General features: G+C 39.3%; 1 protein-coding gene and 1 non-coding gene across 2 annotated transcripts in view; one reads left to right on the top strand and one right to left on the bottom strand.

Annotated features, from left to right (window-relative positions):
• The window catches only part of ANK3 (ankyrin 3), a 202674-nt gene that overhangs the window by 90122 nt on the left and 98087 nt on the right, over positions 1-14465 (top strand). The window contains exons 21-22 of the mRNA XM_023754603.1: positions 1601-1673; positions 1835-1897. Of these exons, the coding sequence (XP_023610371.1) occupies positions 1601-1673; positions 1835-1897 (136 nt within the window). The remainder of the gene's footprint in view (positions 1-1600; positions 1674-1834; positions 1898-14465) is intronic.
• Positions 5345-5495, bottom strand: LOC111826249. The gene has a single exon (XR_002829532.1).

Below are 14465 nucleotides of genomic sequence, written 5' to 3'. Positions count from 1 at the left end.
TAAAAATGGCACTCGACCTCTGTGGTCTTCCTCTCCAAACCATATTACCTCAGTCTAATCATGAGGAAAACATGAGACAAATTCCAGTAAAGAGACATTCCACAAACCACCTGATCAGTTGGCCTCAAAACTGTCAAAATCATTAATAACAAGGAAAGTCTGAGAAAGTCACAGCCACCAGGAGAAATGACAACCAAAGATAATGTGGTATCCTGATTGGGATCCTAAAACAGAATTAGGTGGAAATTTTTTAAAAAATCTGAATATAGACTTTAATTAGTAATAGTGTCTTCATATTGGTTCATTAATTGTAATAAATGTACCATTAATTGTAATAATGTAAGATGTTAATAATAGGAGAAACTTGGTGAACTCTCTATACTATCTTTACAATATTTCTGTAAATCTAAAACTGTTCCAAATAAAATGTTTATTTATAAAAATGTTTAAGTTCAGTGTTACATGCTGGAAGAGATATGAATGAAGGTGTTTAAATTGTATTGTTGAAAATACTCAATTCCCTGAGTAGTAATGAGCAGAATACATCGATCACTCAGATCTGTTTCCCTTTTTTAAATTAGTGAATGCTTATGTTCAATCTTTACAACACAACACAGATAGTGTTTCTTAATTAGTGAATGCTTATGTTCAATCTTTTCAAATACAACACAGATAGTGCTGTATTTCAACAGGATAATTGAGGACAGGGTGTGCAGTCACATTTACCAAGAATTGGTAAGAACTGCTATAAGAAGCTGGGGCTTTTACCCTTTCTGAGTGTTAACGGTGTAGTTTTTATTTCAATTGCCTTATTTAAATGTGTACCTGCCTTTGTTCCGTAGTCTTTCATGTGCTCAGAGTTAAAAGAGGACTCTTTGAAACTAAAACATTAAGTCATTGAGATTTTTTAACAAGTAATGCTGTCGGAGTATTTGGATGGATACAGTCTCTATAGGTCAAAAGTTATCAGAGCAAGTAAGAGATTCAGCAGGGCTTTTGCCTACACTATACCGTTCTCTGATATTTTTGTAGAGGTTAAAATGATCTTGCAAATGCATTACCTCTAAAATATTTATATATATATATATATATATACACATATATATTCAGTAAATCAAGTAATTTATGCAATCTTCATAAAGATCTATTCTAGAAATTAAGATGACACAGGGAAGACAAAATATATGGCTGGCTTGATAAGTAGTGAAGACACATATTTCTTGCCATTCATTTGGTTTATCTTCAGCCAAGACATTTATTTAGTAGGATGAGGCAGCAGATTCATCAGACCAGGAAAAAGTACAGGCGATCTCTCTCTCCTCTTCCTTTGAAAAGCCTTACTAGGGATTTCAGCCTTTTAAGCTGGTGTGCTTTGTCCCTAAAGTTGTTTCACCTTGTGTTTGTTCTCAGCTGTGTATATGGTCAGGACCTTAGAGTTACTGGGGGACATCGTGATGTCATTTTATACGTGGCGGCTTTAGGATAACAACACATACGCCAACTAATAATAAGCCAACTAATTTAGAAAGAAAGAAAGAGTCTTGTTAAAACATGCACTGTCCTCACTCTGAAGTCACTGCTTTTTTGTTGTTGTTACCAGACTGTCACAGAGAAGCACAAAATGAATGTTCCAGAAACAATGAATGAAGTTCTTGATATGTCTGATGACGAAGGTATGAGAACCTCCTTTGAGTTCATAATAATTAAGTGACTGTGTATTTGTTTCCTGAAGAAAGTTCATTGCAAAAATGTTTTCAGAAACATTAGAATATGTTGTTGTAGTATCAACAGGTTACGTTTTCCACCCACTTACATTGTTCACTTAATCATGCAGTTCGTAAAGCCAACGCCCCTGAAATGCTCAGTGATGGCGAATATATCTCAGATGTTGAAGAAGGTATTTGCAATTTTTTATTGTGATGACACTTAACTACCATCTTTATCTTCCATTTCTTATCTTTGAAATGTAACACTTCCTTGAGTTACTAACTTTTCATTTTATCTTGAAATTATTAATTTATGTGTCATTTAAACAGTGCATATTTGGTGTTACTGATTATCTTCTTTTAATCTCTCTGAATCAGTTCTTGAACCCATTTTCCAGCTTAAAAATACAAGTCCCGCTAATTATCTGGATTCGTCTCTTTCTATTTGTTTCTATTAAGCAGGAAATTGATGTTTTTATTGCTTACATCTGAAAATCTCGAAAGGGAAAACTGATTAAAACTTATAGCTAAAATATTTTCAAATAAGCAAGTGAAAGTCTCTTTATAGGTAAGGAATCGGTTCCCCATTCTAAGATTTTCCCTATGCTTTTTAGCAAAAGCACCTTTTGATCTTGGACTAATAATGAAAACTCAACCTGAACGAAATTACTTTCAAAATATAAATTTTCAATATTGATTTCATGAAAGAAATAAAAATATAAATGATTATAGTTATACTTCATGTGCTTAAAAGAAACGATTTGTCTTCTGTCTTATTTAAAAATCAATATTTGACCAGGCCAAAATGTATAGATTATATTACTTACTGACATCTTTAAAAGGCTCTGGGAAACTAGCATTTTTACCATGAATATTATAAAGATGGCAAGTCATGGAGTTTTGCTGTAATAATTAAATGTTTACTTATATAATGTATGTTATGTTTAGGTTTCTTTCTTGCACCATTTGACTTTCCAAAACTACATTCCATCTATTGCTCCCTCCATTTGCCATCTTGCATGTAGTATTTTTCTCTTGAATCAGTCTTGGTGTTGCTAGTCTTTCTCTGCCTTTAGATAACTTCCTCATTTTAATTATTGTTCCTTCTTTGATTTGTACAAATTTAATTGGAAATGTAAATAGTGGAAAAATCTACCTGATCCAAAGTCACTTTAACTGTTTGGTGTACAATGGCTGCCCAGTGTTAGTCTGTGGTGGGGACCGCACACCCAGAGGACTAATTCTTGGTGGTCATTATGGATTTCGAAAGATATGTCTCATTGATTGTAAATGTTGTTTGGATAAATATTAAAGGGTTTATTCATTTTTCTTTCTTTTCCTCTAAAACATCAGCTATATGTTTATGTCCCCAAATAGGTAATATTTGTATCATCTTTAGTAATATGCTTTCCTGTCATATTATATTTCAATGCCTTCTAATGCCACATTTTCAGAGTAATTTCTGGCAGGCAGGAGAAACAAGAAAAATGATATTCTCACATAGATCTGTACACAGGCAGCCCATGATATCAGAAGTAAGTTCTTCTAATGAAATTATTATGAAATATAATATGACAATCACAGACCTAAAAATTTGCTAGTTTTTAACATACTATCCCAAAATAGCCTCACTGATGAGAAGCCACGTTTGAATGGACTATATAATTTGCCTCATTCGTGTAGATAACTAACCAAATCATTTCAAAAAAGGAGAAATTTTGCATCTCTTCATTTGAAGATTCTTGATCTAGCGGTTTAACTAGAAATGACAATCATTTCCTTTAGATGTATCTCAGTTTGGGAATTTGAAATTAATAAGAAAATTTTAATTCTCATTTTATCCATCTTCCCTTAAACACGTTGGGGTATGTGCGGGGACTGTGGGAGTCAAATGGCTTGTGATTTCATAATGTCGTAAAATTTAATGTCAAAAGGTTTTCCTTAAAAGTCACAATCTGAACAACAACCATCTAGTGCTGGAATTACCTCCATAGAACCCTCTGCTTAGGAGTTTCTTTTCCTAATGCCCCAAATGATAGGAATTCCCCAGTTTCCAAACTGCCTGTTCCACTATGAATAGCTCAGACTTTAAAGTTTCTTCTTTATTGAGTATTCTGCAGCTTCCACTCATTGATCCGGGCTCTTGATATATCTGGCACTATTTAGAACAAAATCTGCCTCTTCTATGTGACAATCCTTTCAATATTTAAAAACAGTTCTCATATTTCTTCTTGGGTTTTTTTCTCAGGGCATGTTATCACCACTTCTTTCCACTGTCCCTCACTGTCATACTCAATCTCCTGTGCACATTTTAATGTGCCTCAGGGAAAGCCATCTCGATTGAGGTGGCCTGAACTAAACACAATATTCTACATGTGGTGCGATCCCAGCAGACTGTAGAAGAGTTATTGCTTTGTCCCTGGATGATATTAAAAATCTATTATTAAAGATTAAGATACGTTTGAGATTGTAATCTACATGTAATTTGAGTCATATTAATATTACTGTCAGCTAAAGTCCCTAAATTTTGCTTATATGAGCTCCAGTAAGCTACATTTTCCCTATCATATAATACATCTTTTTTTTTTTTTTTTTTTTTTTTTTTTTTTTTTGCTGCGGAAATTAGCACTTCTATAATTACTCCAAATCCCAAAACAAGTCATTTAGAAATGTTAATTCTGAAAGGTCTCTACAATCTTAATGATAATTTTTACTTCTGACTCACTTGCCTGACAGTTTGGCCAGAACTTCACCACTTTCATTGGATTAGGGGCTGCCTGTCCAGTAAGCCCGAGGAACTGTGGCAAATGTTTATTTCCTCGAAACCACATGTTGTGAAAATGTCTCTCTACAAGCTCTAGTAAGAGATCATTACTCTGGTAACCCAGTGTGCCAACGGTATCAGCAGCTTTTTAAAGCCAATAAAAATAATAGAAGTATATGCTGTCAGTTTTTCTCAAGAAAGAAAAGATGAATGGATGTGTAAAATGGGAAAATATAATTGTCATTTTAAATTATAAAAACTGAGTGAAATATTAACAGAACAGTGGTCTCTCTTCTTTCTTCTTTGATTTCTCCTCTTTCTTAGGTCCACTTTGAGAAATTAGTATAGGGGAAAGAATGTTGGGGTTACTTTCTCCAAAAAAGGAAAACAAGTCTAGACAATGTTATCAGCCAATGACTCCAGGAACAATGGAGTCAAGTTACAGAGTAGAACAAAGGATGAAGCAGAACCCAGGAAGAAAAGGCTATAAAGCAACCTTATCTAAGGCCGGTTGTTAAGCCCAGTCATTACACAGGTAGGGGTAACAGAGCTCCTCTGTTTACAAGGGCTAGACAAGGTCACAAGTATCTTAATGCCCTCCTGTCTTCTTTCCCAGAAAATATGTTACATACATTAAAATGAATATACATACAACATTAATATCTTGATTCTAGTGCCAGTTAGATTCTTATGTTTTACAATTCAGCTTGTAATTCAAAAAAAAAGAAAAGAAGAGAGAGAGAGAGAGAGAAGGAAGAGGGTGGGAGGAAGGAAGGGGGAAAATAAGAGAGAAAAATAAAGAAAGAGAAAGGGAAGAGAGGGAGAAAGAAAATTGAAATTAAGGTTTAAATTGTCTTAGTTGAACATGGCTTTTTTTTTTTTTTTTTTAACTATCAGAGGAACATTGCACATGGCAGGCTGGCCCTTGAGCAGCCATGCCTCAGCTTCCTCCGGGTTTGCTTTTTCTGCAAGTCTGGTGTGCCCTCGGGTGCCACCAACACAGCACGGCTCCAAGACTGCAGGTTGAACACTGCTTTTAAATGATAGATTACTATAAAATGTATTTTTGTAAAACTTTTTAAAATCTATAAAATGTTATTTCAGTTTTCATAATTCTACTGGGTTGCATAGCAGGTATAAAGAACTATAGATGGGACATAAGAGAAATGGAATTAAGCCATGAAAAGTAAAACCCAAAGAGGCGGCTCTGTGAAATGTGACTCTACTGAACAGATTTATGAGACAACTGGGTGAGCAAACTTGCTGGGAGGAATTACTTAATTCTCAGGTACTTACCAATTGGATAGAACTGCAAAATCTCTTCAGGACCAAGTGCAGACACTAAATATTAAAATTAAAAGACTCTAAATACACATGTGGTAGAAGTTATTATCAAGTAGGTATGGGTTTGAGATACGATAAAGTAATAAAATTCCATCCTATATTAGAGTGGCATGAGGGATGAGGAGAGTCATGCTCAGCTCACCTTGGTGCCAAGTTCAGTGCCCAGTAGAAGCCACAGCAAATTAAAATGCACAGATTTCAAAGACCGGAAAGGGCTGGGTCAGTTTCATGTAGCCCATGCTCTTCATTATGCTCATGAGGGAGCAACGCCCAAATACATGTTGAGTGGCTTGTCCAGCCAGGTGATACCCTGGTCTGGCAGAGCTAGACAAGGAGACAGATCTGACTGTCTGTGGTTTTAGATGATCTCTTTCCCTGATACTCTAACATGATCTGTTTTCTTGTCTATAGGACCCAAGAATGAATTTTTAAACTTCTTTTTGTTTAATTTTTATTTATTGACTTGAGAGACGAAGGGAGAGAGAGAAAAACAACAAAAAACAATGATTTGGTGTCCCACTTATTTTCTTGTATGTGCCCTGACCGGGGATTAAAGCCACAACCGTGGCATATTGGGACAGTGCTCTAGCTGACTGACCTACCAGGCCAGTGCTATTTTTAAACTCCTTTAAAAAAATGTGGATAGGTAAGGGAATAAATAATGCTCTTCAAAATTATCACAAGGTAATAAGAATTATTTTTGAAAGGCCTTAATGAGACTATAATAGAAATATTATCCCTTCGTCTGGCCTTCTTGGCCAAAGAAACATGCTGACCAAGGTGCAAGGTCGAGCAAAAGAAATATAAACATGATTTAGAATACACTTTAAGAACCAAAAAGCAAGTCATTTTAGTAAATATTAATCCAAGTATTCTCAGGGGAGAACAACTAGAATTTTACTTGGCACAATCTGGAAGTCAAAAAACTAGGAGAAATTACTTTGGGGAATATTGAAGCTGGATGTCAAGAAAGGCACCAGGAAAGTACCCTTCAGGACCTCTCCTGCCTGGGACTGACCTGCTATCCTAATCTTGACATCCCAATAGCTAAATCAGACTCTTATGGTTTTAGTTTTCTAGGTCTGAAAAGAAGCCTTGGAGATTAGCTTGCCCCAGGTGGTTCAAGGGAGTGGTGGTTGTTATGCAGAAATTGTTCTTCACCTGAAATGTTATCGTTGTACAAATACCTCTTAAATTATCTAGCCCTTTGCTTGATATTTCTCTGCTCATGACTGACCTTTCAAATAGACATTACACAATTGCATGCCACTCTTAGCGATAAAGTCAGATGACTTTATTCTCTGTGGTAGCCCCAGAACCTAGTACAGTGTCTGGCACACAGCAGATCTTCAATACATGTTTGATGAGGTGCATCAAAGTAGAAGGGGACGCAAGGGAAGGCTAGGGTTACAGATTTCTGGAAACAGGCAGAACGGAGAAAATTTGCCTGCCATGTTCTTTTTTCCTTCCACTAAACCCCTTCCCATTGACACAGGCCTAGGCTATGTATTGAGTTGACAGACAGCTTTGTAATGACTTCCCCCAAGGTGTACTTGCATCTCAAAAAATAATGAATTAAAGGAATTTCCAGATGGAGAAAAAGATCTGTGGTGTGGGACCAAGGCCTTTGTTTTCAACTAGAATTCATCCCATCTTTGGAATTGGAATTGTTTCCTGACTTTCATCCTCACTATTCACTTTCCCAGCTGTGTACTTGACGTTTCCGTTGGATTCTCACAGATGCCTTACCCCAGCATGCCCTAAACATACCCCTCCAAGTCAGTGTGTCTTCCTACCCTTCTCCATCTCAGTAAATAGGTCTATTACCCAAGTCAAAACCTGTGGTTAGGTGTCATTTCTCTGTTTTTACCACTCATACCCAGTCCATCAGCAAGTCCTATCAGCTCTACTTCCAGAATACATATGAGTTCTCTCTCCTCTGCACTCCCATGGTCACCCCTTCCCTCCCACTCCCCACCCCACCCATGTCTCCCATAGAATCCTGACTGCAGGAGCCTCTTCCCAGGGCTCCACTTCCACTCTCACCCACAGACCAAGCTGTCTGCACAGCGCCCTCGGCAATCTTTCATAAGTATATGTTGTACCATGCTATTCCATTCCCCAGCTTAAAACCCTCCAGAGCTTAGAGTTATAGTTATGTTTTTGAGATTCATCCCGTGCTGTTGCATATAGCTATATTTTATTTTTATTTCTGTCTAATGTTCCATTGTCTACCTATGCCATAATTAAATGATCCATTCTACTATTAATGGAAATGTTTCCAGTTTGCAAACAAAGCTGCTACGAATCTTCTTATATATGTTTCCTGGTACACATATGCGTGCCTTTCTGTAGGGTAGGAACCTAGGAGTGTAGTTGCTGGGTTGTGGAGAATGCAAAGACAAAATTCATCCAAGTCAGCTAAGAGTGTAAAAGTATATTGTGAGATTTTGTGTTTTTGTTTTTTAAAAACAAGTAGAGGAATATCGTAAAGAAATTGATTAATGATGGGAGGAGGCTGTGACTGGGATGAGGATGTGGGAGGCTTCTGACGTGCCGATGTTCTATTTCTTAACCTGGATGAACAGCTTGTTAAAATATACATTTACATATTACATAGTTATCTGTGTAGTTGTATTTCATGAAAAAAGTAGGCACCCCCCACAAATAATACAGATAAACCCCAAAATAGCACAAATACACAACTGAAGTAAACATCTCTCGAGGCTTTACATTGCACTTAGGAAAAAACTCAGTCCCTTTCCGAGGTAGATAAGTCCTACGTGGCCCCTGGCTCCCTCTTTTCCACTCTCCTCTCAGTCACACTTTTTTAAAATTTCTTCCTAAAGCTCATCTCAGTGTCTTAGTCATAAATTTCCGGGGGCAGCAACATTTTCCTGTAAAGGGCCAAAGGTAAACATTTTAGCATTTTCAGGCCACGTGGTTTCTTTCCCAGTGACTCACCTCTGCCTTTGTTGCACAAAAGCTGAGAAGACCAAACCTCTGCACATGGGCGTGGCTCTGTGGCAGAACCTGATTTGCAGAAATAGGAGGCAGGCTGGATTTGGCCCAAGACTGTAGTTTTACAATTTGTGAGTGATTTTGTTTCTTTTCTTCCAAACTAGACTGTTAGCCCCAGGGGGGGCAGAGCTGTCTTTGTCACTGTCCTAGAGGCCCTCATTCCTGGATGAGTGTGTTACTGGTCAGCCTCCACACACTTCCTGTCTCTTCCCTCCACAGGATTCCAAATCAATGAACACTCTCAACATCAAAAACAAGCTACTTACCCGTTTATGGAGCCCTTTCTACGGGCGAGGCCTTAAGCTACATACATTTCATGCGTGATGTCTCTTAACACTCACGGTGATTCCCCTAAGGTAGAGCCATTGGTTTTTCCCACTTTCTAGAGGTGGAAAGTCAGTTCCATCAAGGAAGACACTTGATTAAGATCATAGTCAGTGCAGGGCTTATACTCAAATCCCTGTCCTGAACCTCTGCTCTCACCTCAGGGGTGCCTGATAGTTTAGGGAACAGTCCCACAACTGTTGGGTTACTGTACGTTTTAAATGAGAGAACGTATAAAGGGATTAGCCCAGAGACCTCAGAAACGTTAGTTACCGGGTACCTTATCTTGCTTAATTTTGTCGAAGTGGTTGTGGGTAACGCCTGTACCGTTATTACTCCTAATTTTCACTCAGTCCTAATTTAAAGTGTTATTAGTCCTAATTTCATCAAGGAATCTGAGGCTCAAAGAGTTTAAGATATTTCTTCAGGACCACATACTAAGGAATTTGGAATTGAATTTTTGTTTTTCTGCTTCGACTTTCTACTCAATGAGATGCTGTAAGGGAAGAGTAGATAAAGTGACGAGGAATTTTGCAAGAAGGGGAGATCACTGAAGGTCTTAAGAAGGAACCATTTTAAGGTATAGATAGAATTTGGACAAACAGAACCTTTGAGGGGTAGCGGGTGGAGACTGGAAAGACGTGTTCCAGATTCAGAAAACTTTTTTTGGTTGAAATGTCAGAGACAGAAGCGGAGGCCTCCACGGCAGAGCCCAGCACGCACTGTCCTGGATGCCGACCCCAGGGCAGGGCATGGGGAGGAAGAGAAATGTTCTAGAAAACCCTGGGCGCATTGACATTTAAGAGAGGGAGGAAGAGGAATGTTAAAGGATATGGGAGAGGGAGTGGGTGAACAGAGGAGGGAGGAAACCAGAGAGTGAGTTCTCATGGAAGCCCTGGGAGGAACTCCTCTGGGAAGGTCTAGTCAGATGAGCACAGGCAATACTCGGCTCCCTGGTGACCTCAGCATCTGACACGCCCATGACATTGCGAATGTAGACTCAGAAGTAGTTCTAATGTAGGGGAGAAAGCTCAGACAGTGAGTGTATTTTTTCCCCCAAGAAGCTTGTGGAATGAGTGGCAGAGGGATTGTCTTAAGAGATGGCACAGAATTAAGCATGCTTATTGGCTAAGGACAATGGGCTGTTTTTTCATTTGCCCAAAACACATTGTAATTTTGAGCATGCTTCTCCCCCTCACCCCTGCCAAATTATCCTAATCCCTGCCCATCTATGTGGAAAGTCTCACCTGCTGTGTATGGAAGTGGGTCTAATCTGACCAGCCCCTCCCCCTGGCTTCCTTACTACAGAGAAGAAAGTGAAACCTCAGCATTGAGGATGAATGGCAGAGAGCTAGGAACAGGAGCGGGTAGAGAACCTGGGGACGACAAATGGGAAGGGTGGTCTGACCATCTGGGCCAGAACCACAGTGAGAATGAGAACTGACAACAGGCTTGGTATCTTTGCCTTGTATATACACATCTTCTAGGTCAGAAATATAAAACAAACCCAAAAGCAGGTGTGTATTGCCCTGCACAGTGGAAGGCACTTTGGATATAAGAGCAGGAAGAGGCCAAAACCTTGCCCACAAAGTATACAGGGTACCTGGGGACAGCGCTCATGGTCCTGTTTTTCACATACGGTCCTCAGGCACCTAAGTAATGAGCTGAGACTAAGGAGGTCCGGCTTTGGAGTCAAGGATGGATGAATCACTAAGACAGAATGACTAGAAGAAAGAACCAATTGGCAGGACACTGCCACCTTGAATTTAGCTACCTAATTTCTCTGCAAGTAAGAACCAACATTTCAGTGCCTGAAATGGGCTAGTTTGTGGCTAGTAGTTTATTTATCATCTAGTCTTCTTACAAGTGGCATAGATTTTAGACCATGAGGAGGGTGTAAGTAACCTTGCACCCCTTCCTAGCTGCGTTCCGGTGCTCGTCTTAGGTGTCCATTTGACCAAGTCAGTGAGTGTACTGTCCACTCTTATTTAGATGCCTGAGGAGAAGTTCTGGGTTAGGATTAAGGAATATTGAAAAGAAAATGAAAAATGATAGCTTCTATCACAACATTGTCTCTTTCTACCTCTTCACAGGAAAGACACTAGATTCTTTTGCTTTTCTGGGATGAGTTTGTTTATTAACCCAGCCGAGATCACAGGGGACATTTTTCATTGCCACGTCTGGAAAAGTTCCAACACTGAGTCATGCTTGCGTGCTTTAGCAACTCTATCTAGCCTGAATGAAGGAGCAGTACACTGCTATGCAGCTTTTTTAAAGAAGCACATCTAGCCACAAAGAACAGCACCATGTTCAAGAGTAAAGAAGCGAGTTGACTTTTATTCTCTTTTAAAAAAAAGACAACTCAGCCTGAGCCACAAGAGTCGTTTGTTCTGTGGGACAACAGCAACTTGTTATTGTCTAAGAGATGTGCCAATTTTGCCATTCAAGCCTGCTTCCTGGTTGGCCACCTATGAAGCCAGGATCTTCTGAGCATATAATGCCAGAGAAGGGAAAGAAAGACCGCGGAGGCTGGCCCTCCCACAGCGGCACAGGAATCCCCTAAAATGACACACACTTCTTCAGCCTTCTTAAGACCACCTGTTCCACTCATGGCTCATCTCAACATTTTCTCAACTTACCCCATTGTTCTCATATGAAAAAAAGGTTATATTCCAGCATTTAGTTTATGTGTTGAAAGAACCCCCTCCTACTGCCAGAAGGTGCTGGAAAACAAATGGTTAAAGTGAGACCCCAGTATCTGCTCATTCCTGACTGGGAGGGCAAGTGGAGAGTACAGGGGGCAGGACAGAACGCTCACTCCATTCTTGACCTTGGGCTTGGGGCCATCAGCCTCTCTCTGAGTCTCCAACCATCTCAAGAAGGTACTGGAGTCATGAGCACCTTCTGGGCCTCCAGCCAAACACAAGTGCCTGTGCTACACACAGGAACGCCTGAAGCAAAGGGCACCGTTCCGTCACCTGCACATCCCCAGCTTCCTGGTACCCATCTCTCAGAACAGTCACAGGAGGCCTTGCTTAATACAAGCTCTTGATCTCGAGTGCAAATTGCAAAGTGAAATATGTGCAATCCGGAATCTAAGTAATTTTCCCATTAACTATTGTGTGACTCCAAGAAAGAATTAGACTTCTAGAACTAAAGTTTGAGTGGATCCGGGTCCTAAACTTATTGTATTCCTTTTCCTTTCTGCTCACATTTCCTTGCTTTTCTGAGAATGCCAATATCAAGGGGTTGAGAGAAAAAGACATGGGAGCAAATGTAGTCATTTGGATTCTCCATGGTGAAAATCTATTGTCTAAATGTCAGTGGAGAAAAACATCTTTTCATTAAGGCTTTGAATTGATGGAAAATAATTTTTCTTCAAAGCTTTTTTGCATTTTTATGTTTCTTATTTGAACCTTCAAAAAATAAAATGTGCTGGGTCTTATTTGGTTTATCTCTAACAAGGTTAGTAATACCACACAGAGCTGCTGTGAAGATGAAAAGAAATAAAATATATGAAACATTTAGAACAGTGACTGGCATATAGTAGGTGCTCATTGAATGGCAGTTCCTCTTTCTTTTTGTTGTTAAATGCATACAACTACTTATCCTGCTTCATGCTGCAGAATGAGAATTAGGGAATAAAGCAGGAGAGGAAGAGGGAGAACTTTGAGATTTTGGGTCTTCGGGTAAAAAAACAATATATATAGATGAACAAATAATTGAATTTTAGCAACTAATGAATATATATGTTGCTTGTCACTTGCATAGTAATCCAATTTCAGTGGCCCTAAAAATATGGCCTACTCAACCCATTTCCTACAACTCAGTTGCCTATCACTGCACTAAACCTGCCTGCTTGCCATCCTGGGAGCATTCTCATTCTTTCCCTCTCATGCATGGTTCTCTGGCTCAGAATGGCCAACTTCCCATTTTTTCTCCTTTCTCCCTATCTTTACTCACACACATCCCCAGTGAACATTACCTGATCTACTCAATCAAATGTGATGCCCTCTTCCTCTGAGCTCTTGTACTACTGTGTCATTTCTCTTGCACTCTGTCATTGTGGTGTGGTGGTTAAGAGCTTGGGTTCTGCCATCTGTGTGGGTTCTGCCATCTGTGTGGGTTCTAACCTAGACTCTACCACCAACTAGACATGTGAGTTTTGAAAAATAAGCAAACCTCTTATGAATCTGTTTTTTCACCAATAGAAGGGAAATAATAGTACCTGCTTCACAGGGTTGAGGATCATATGAGACATGCATATAAAATGCTCAGTTAGCACAGTGTCTAGCATATACAAAGCACTAAAATCGTAGCCAGCAGGAGTCGTAGTACAGTTTTGTATTATTGTTTGTGCCCTGGTCTTAACGTTTTTACTAGAAACTAAATGCTTCAAAGGCAATAGTTGGCTTTACTCATAACATAGGTACCAGTCCAGTGCTCTACTGTCCTACTACTGAAAGTGTGGTTGCGGTCACCCAGGAGTTTGTTATAAATGCAGGATCTCAGGGTCTCCCTTGACCTGTGGAATCAGTATCTGCATTTTAACAAGGTCTCCAGGTGATACAAATATATGCACTGAAATTTGGAGACACTCCACTCGATTCATTGAATTCAGTTGCTGCAGCTGATGTTTTACTTATTCTATTAATTCCCACCAGGAAAATAGATTTAATTCTGTAGAAGCAATACCGCCATTAGAGACTTGCCATTCGTTTGTAAGGATCCTTTCGACAGTGTTTATCAAAGTGTGGTCCCTGGACCCGGAGCATCAGATTCACTTGGGGTCATGTGATGCTAACTCATCCTACTGGTTGAGAATCACTGCTTTAGAACACTGGGAAACTGCCAGAAGTACATGAATACTGTGTATCTCCTTCTTTCTACCTTAGTTTATTTCTTCTCTTCCATCTCACTTGGAGTGCGGGTGAATTTCCCGCCAAAATATAAGATGGTTTTGTTCCATCCACCAAAAGGGTGGATTACAAACAAATATTTGGTAATACGCAGTTACAATCGGCCCGAGTTTACACGTTTCCCGCACTCCACCGCAAATCTATATGAACCGAGTTAAAGACGGCTCCCGCGGAGTACGCGCAATTCACGCTTTCTACCTTAGTTTATTTCTTCTCTTCCATCTCTTAAAGATGTAAATAAGGTCAAATATCGCAAAATACTGAGTTTCCTATCCATGTTTGCCAGATATTTGCCGGTACACATACACATCTTAGTATCTACCTGGCAGATCTTTATATGTCAAAATACCTTTTCAGGTGAATGAAACACACAGCCTAATGACTTGC

This window comes from Myotis lucifugus, unplaced genomic scaffold (assembly GCF_000147115.1).
Source record: "Myotis lucifugus unplaced genomic scaffold, Myoluc2.0 scaffold_62, whole genome shotgun sequence".
Lineage (NCBI taxonomy): Eukaryota > Metazoa > Chordata > Mammalia > Chiroptera > Vespertilionidae > Myotis > Myotis lucifugus.
The sequence above is the reverse complement of the archived record's forward strand: the minus strand, read 5'-3'. Positions and strand labels throughout refer to the sequence as shown.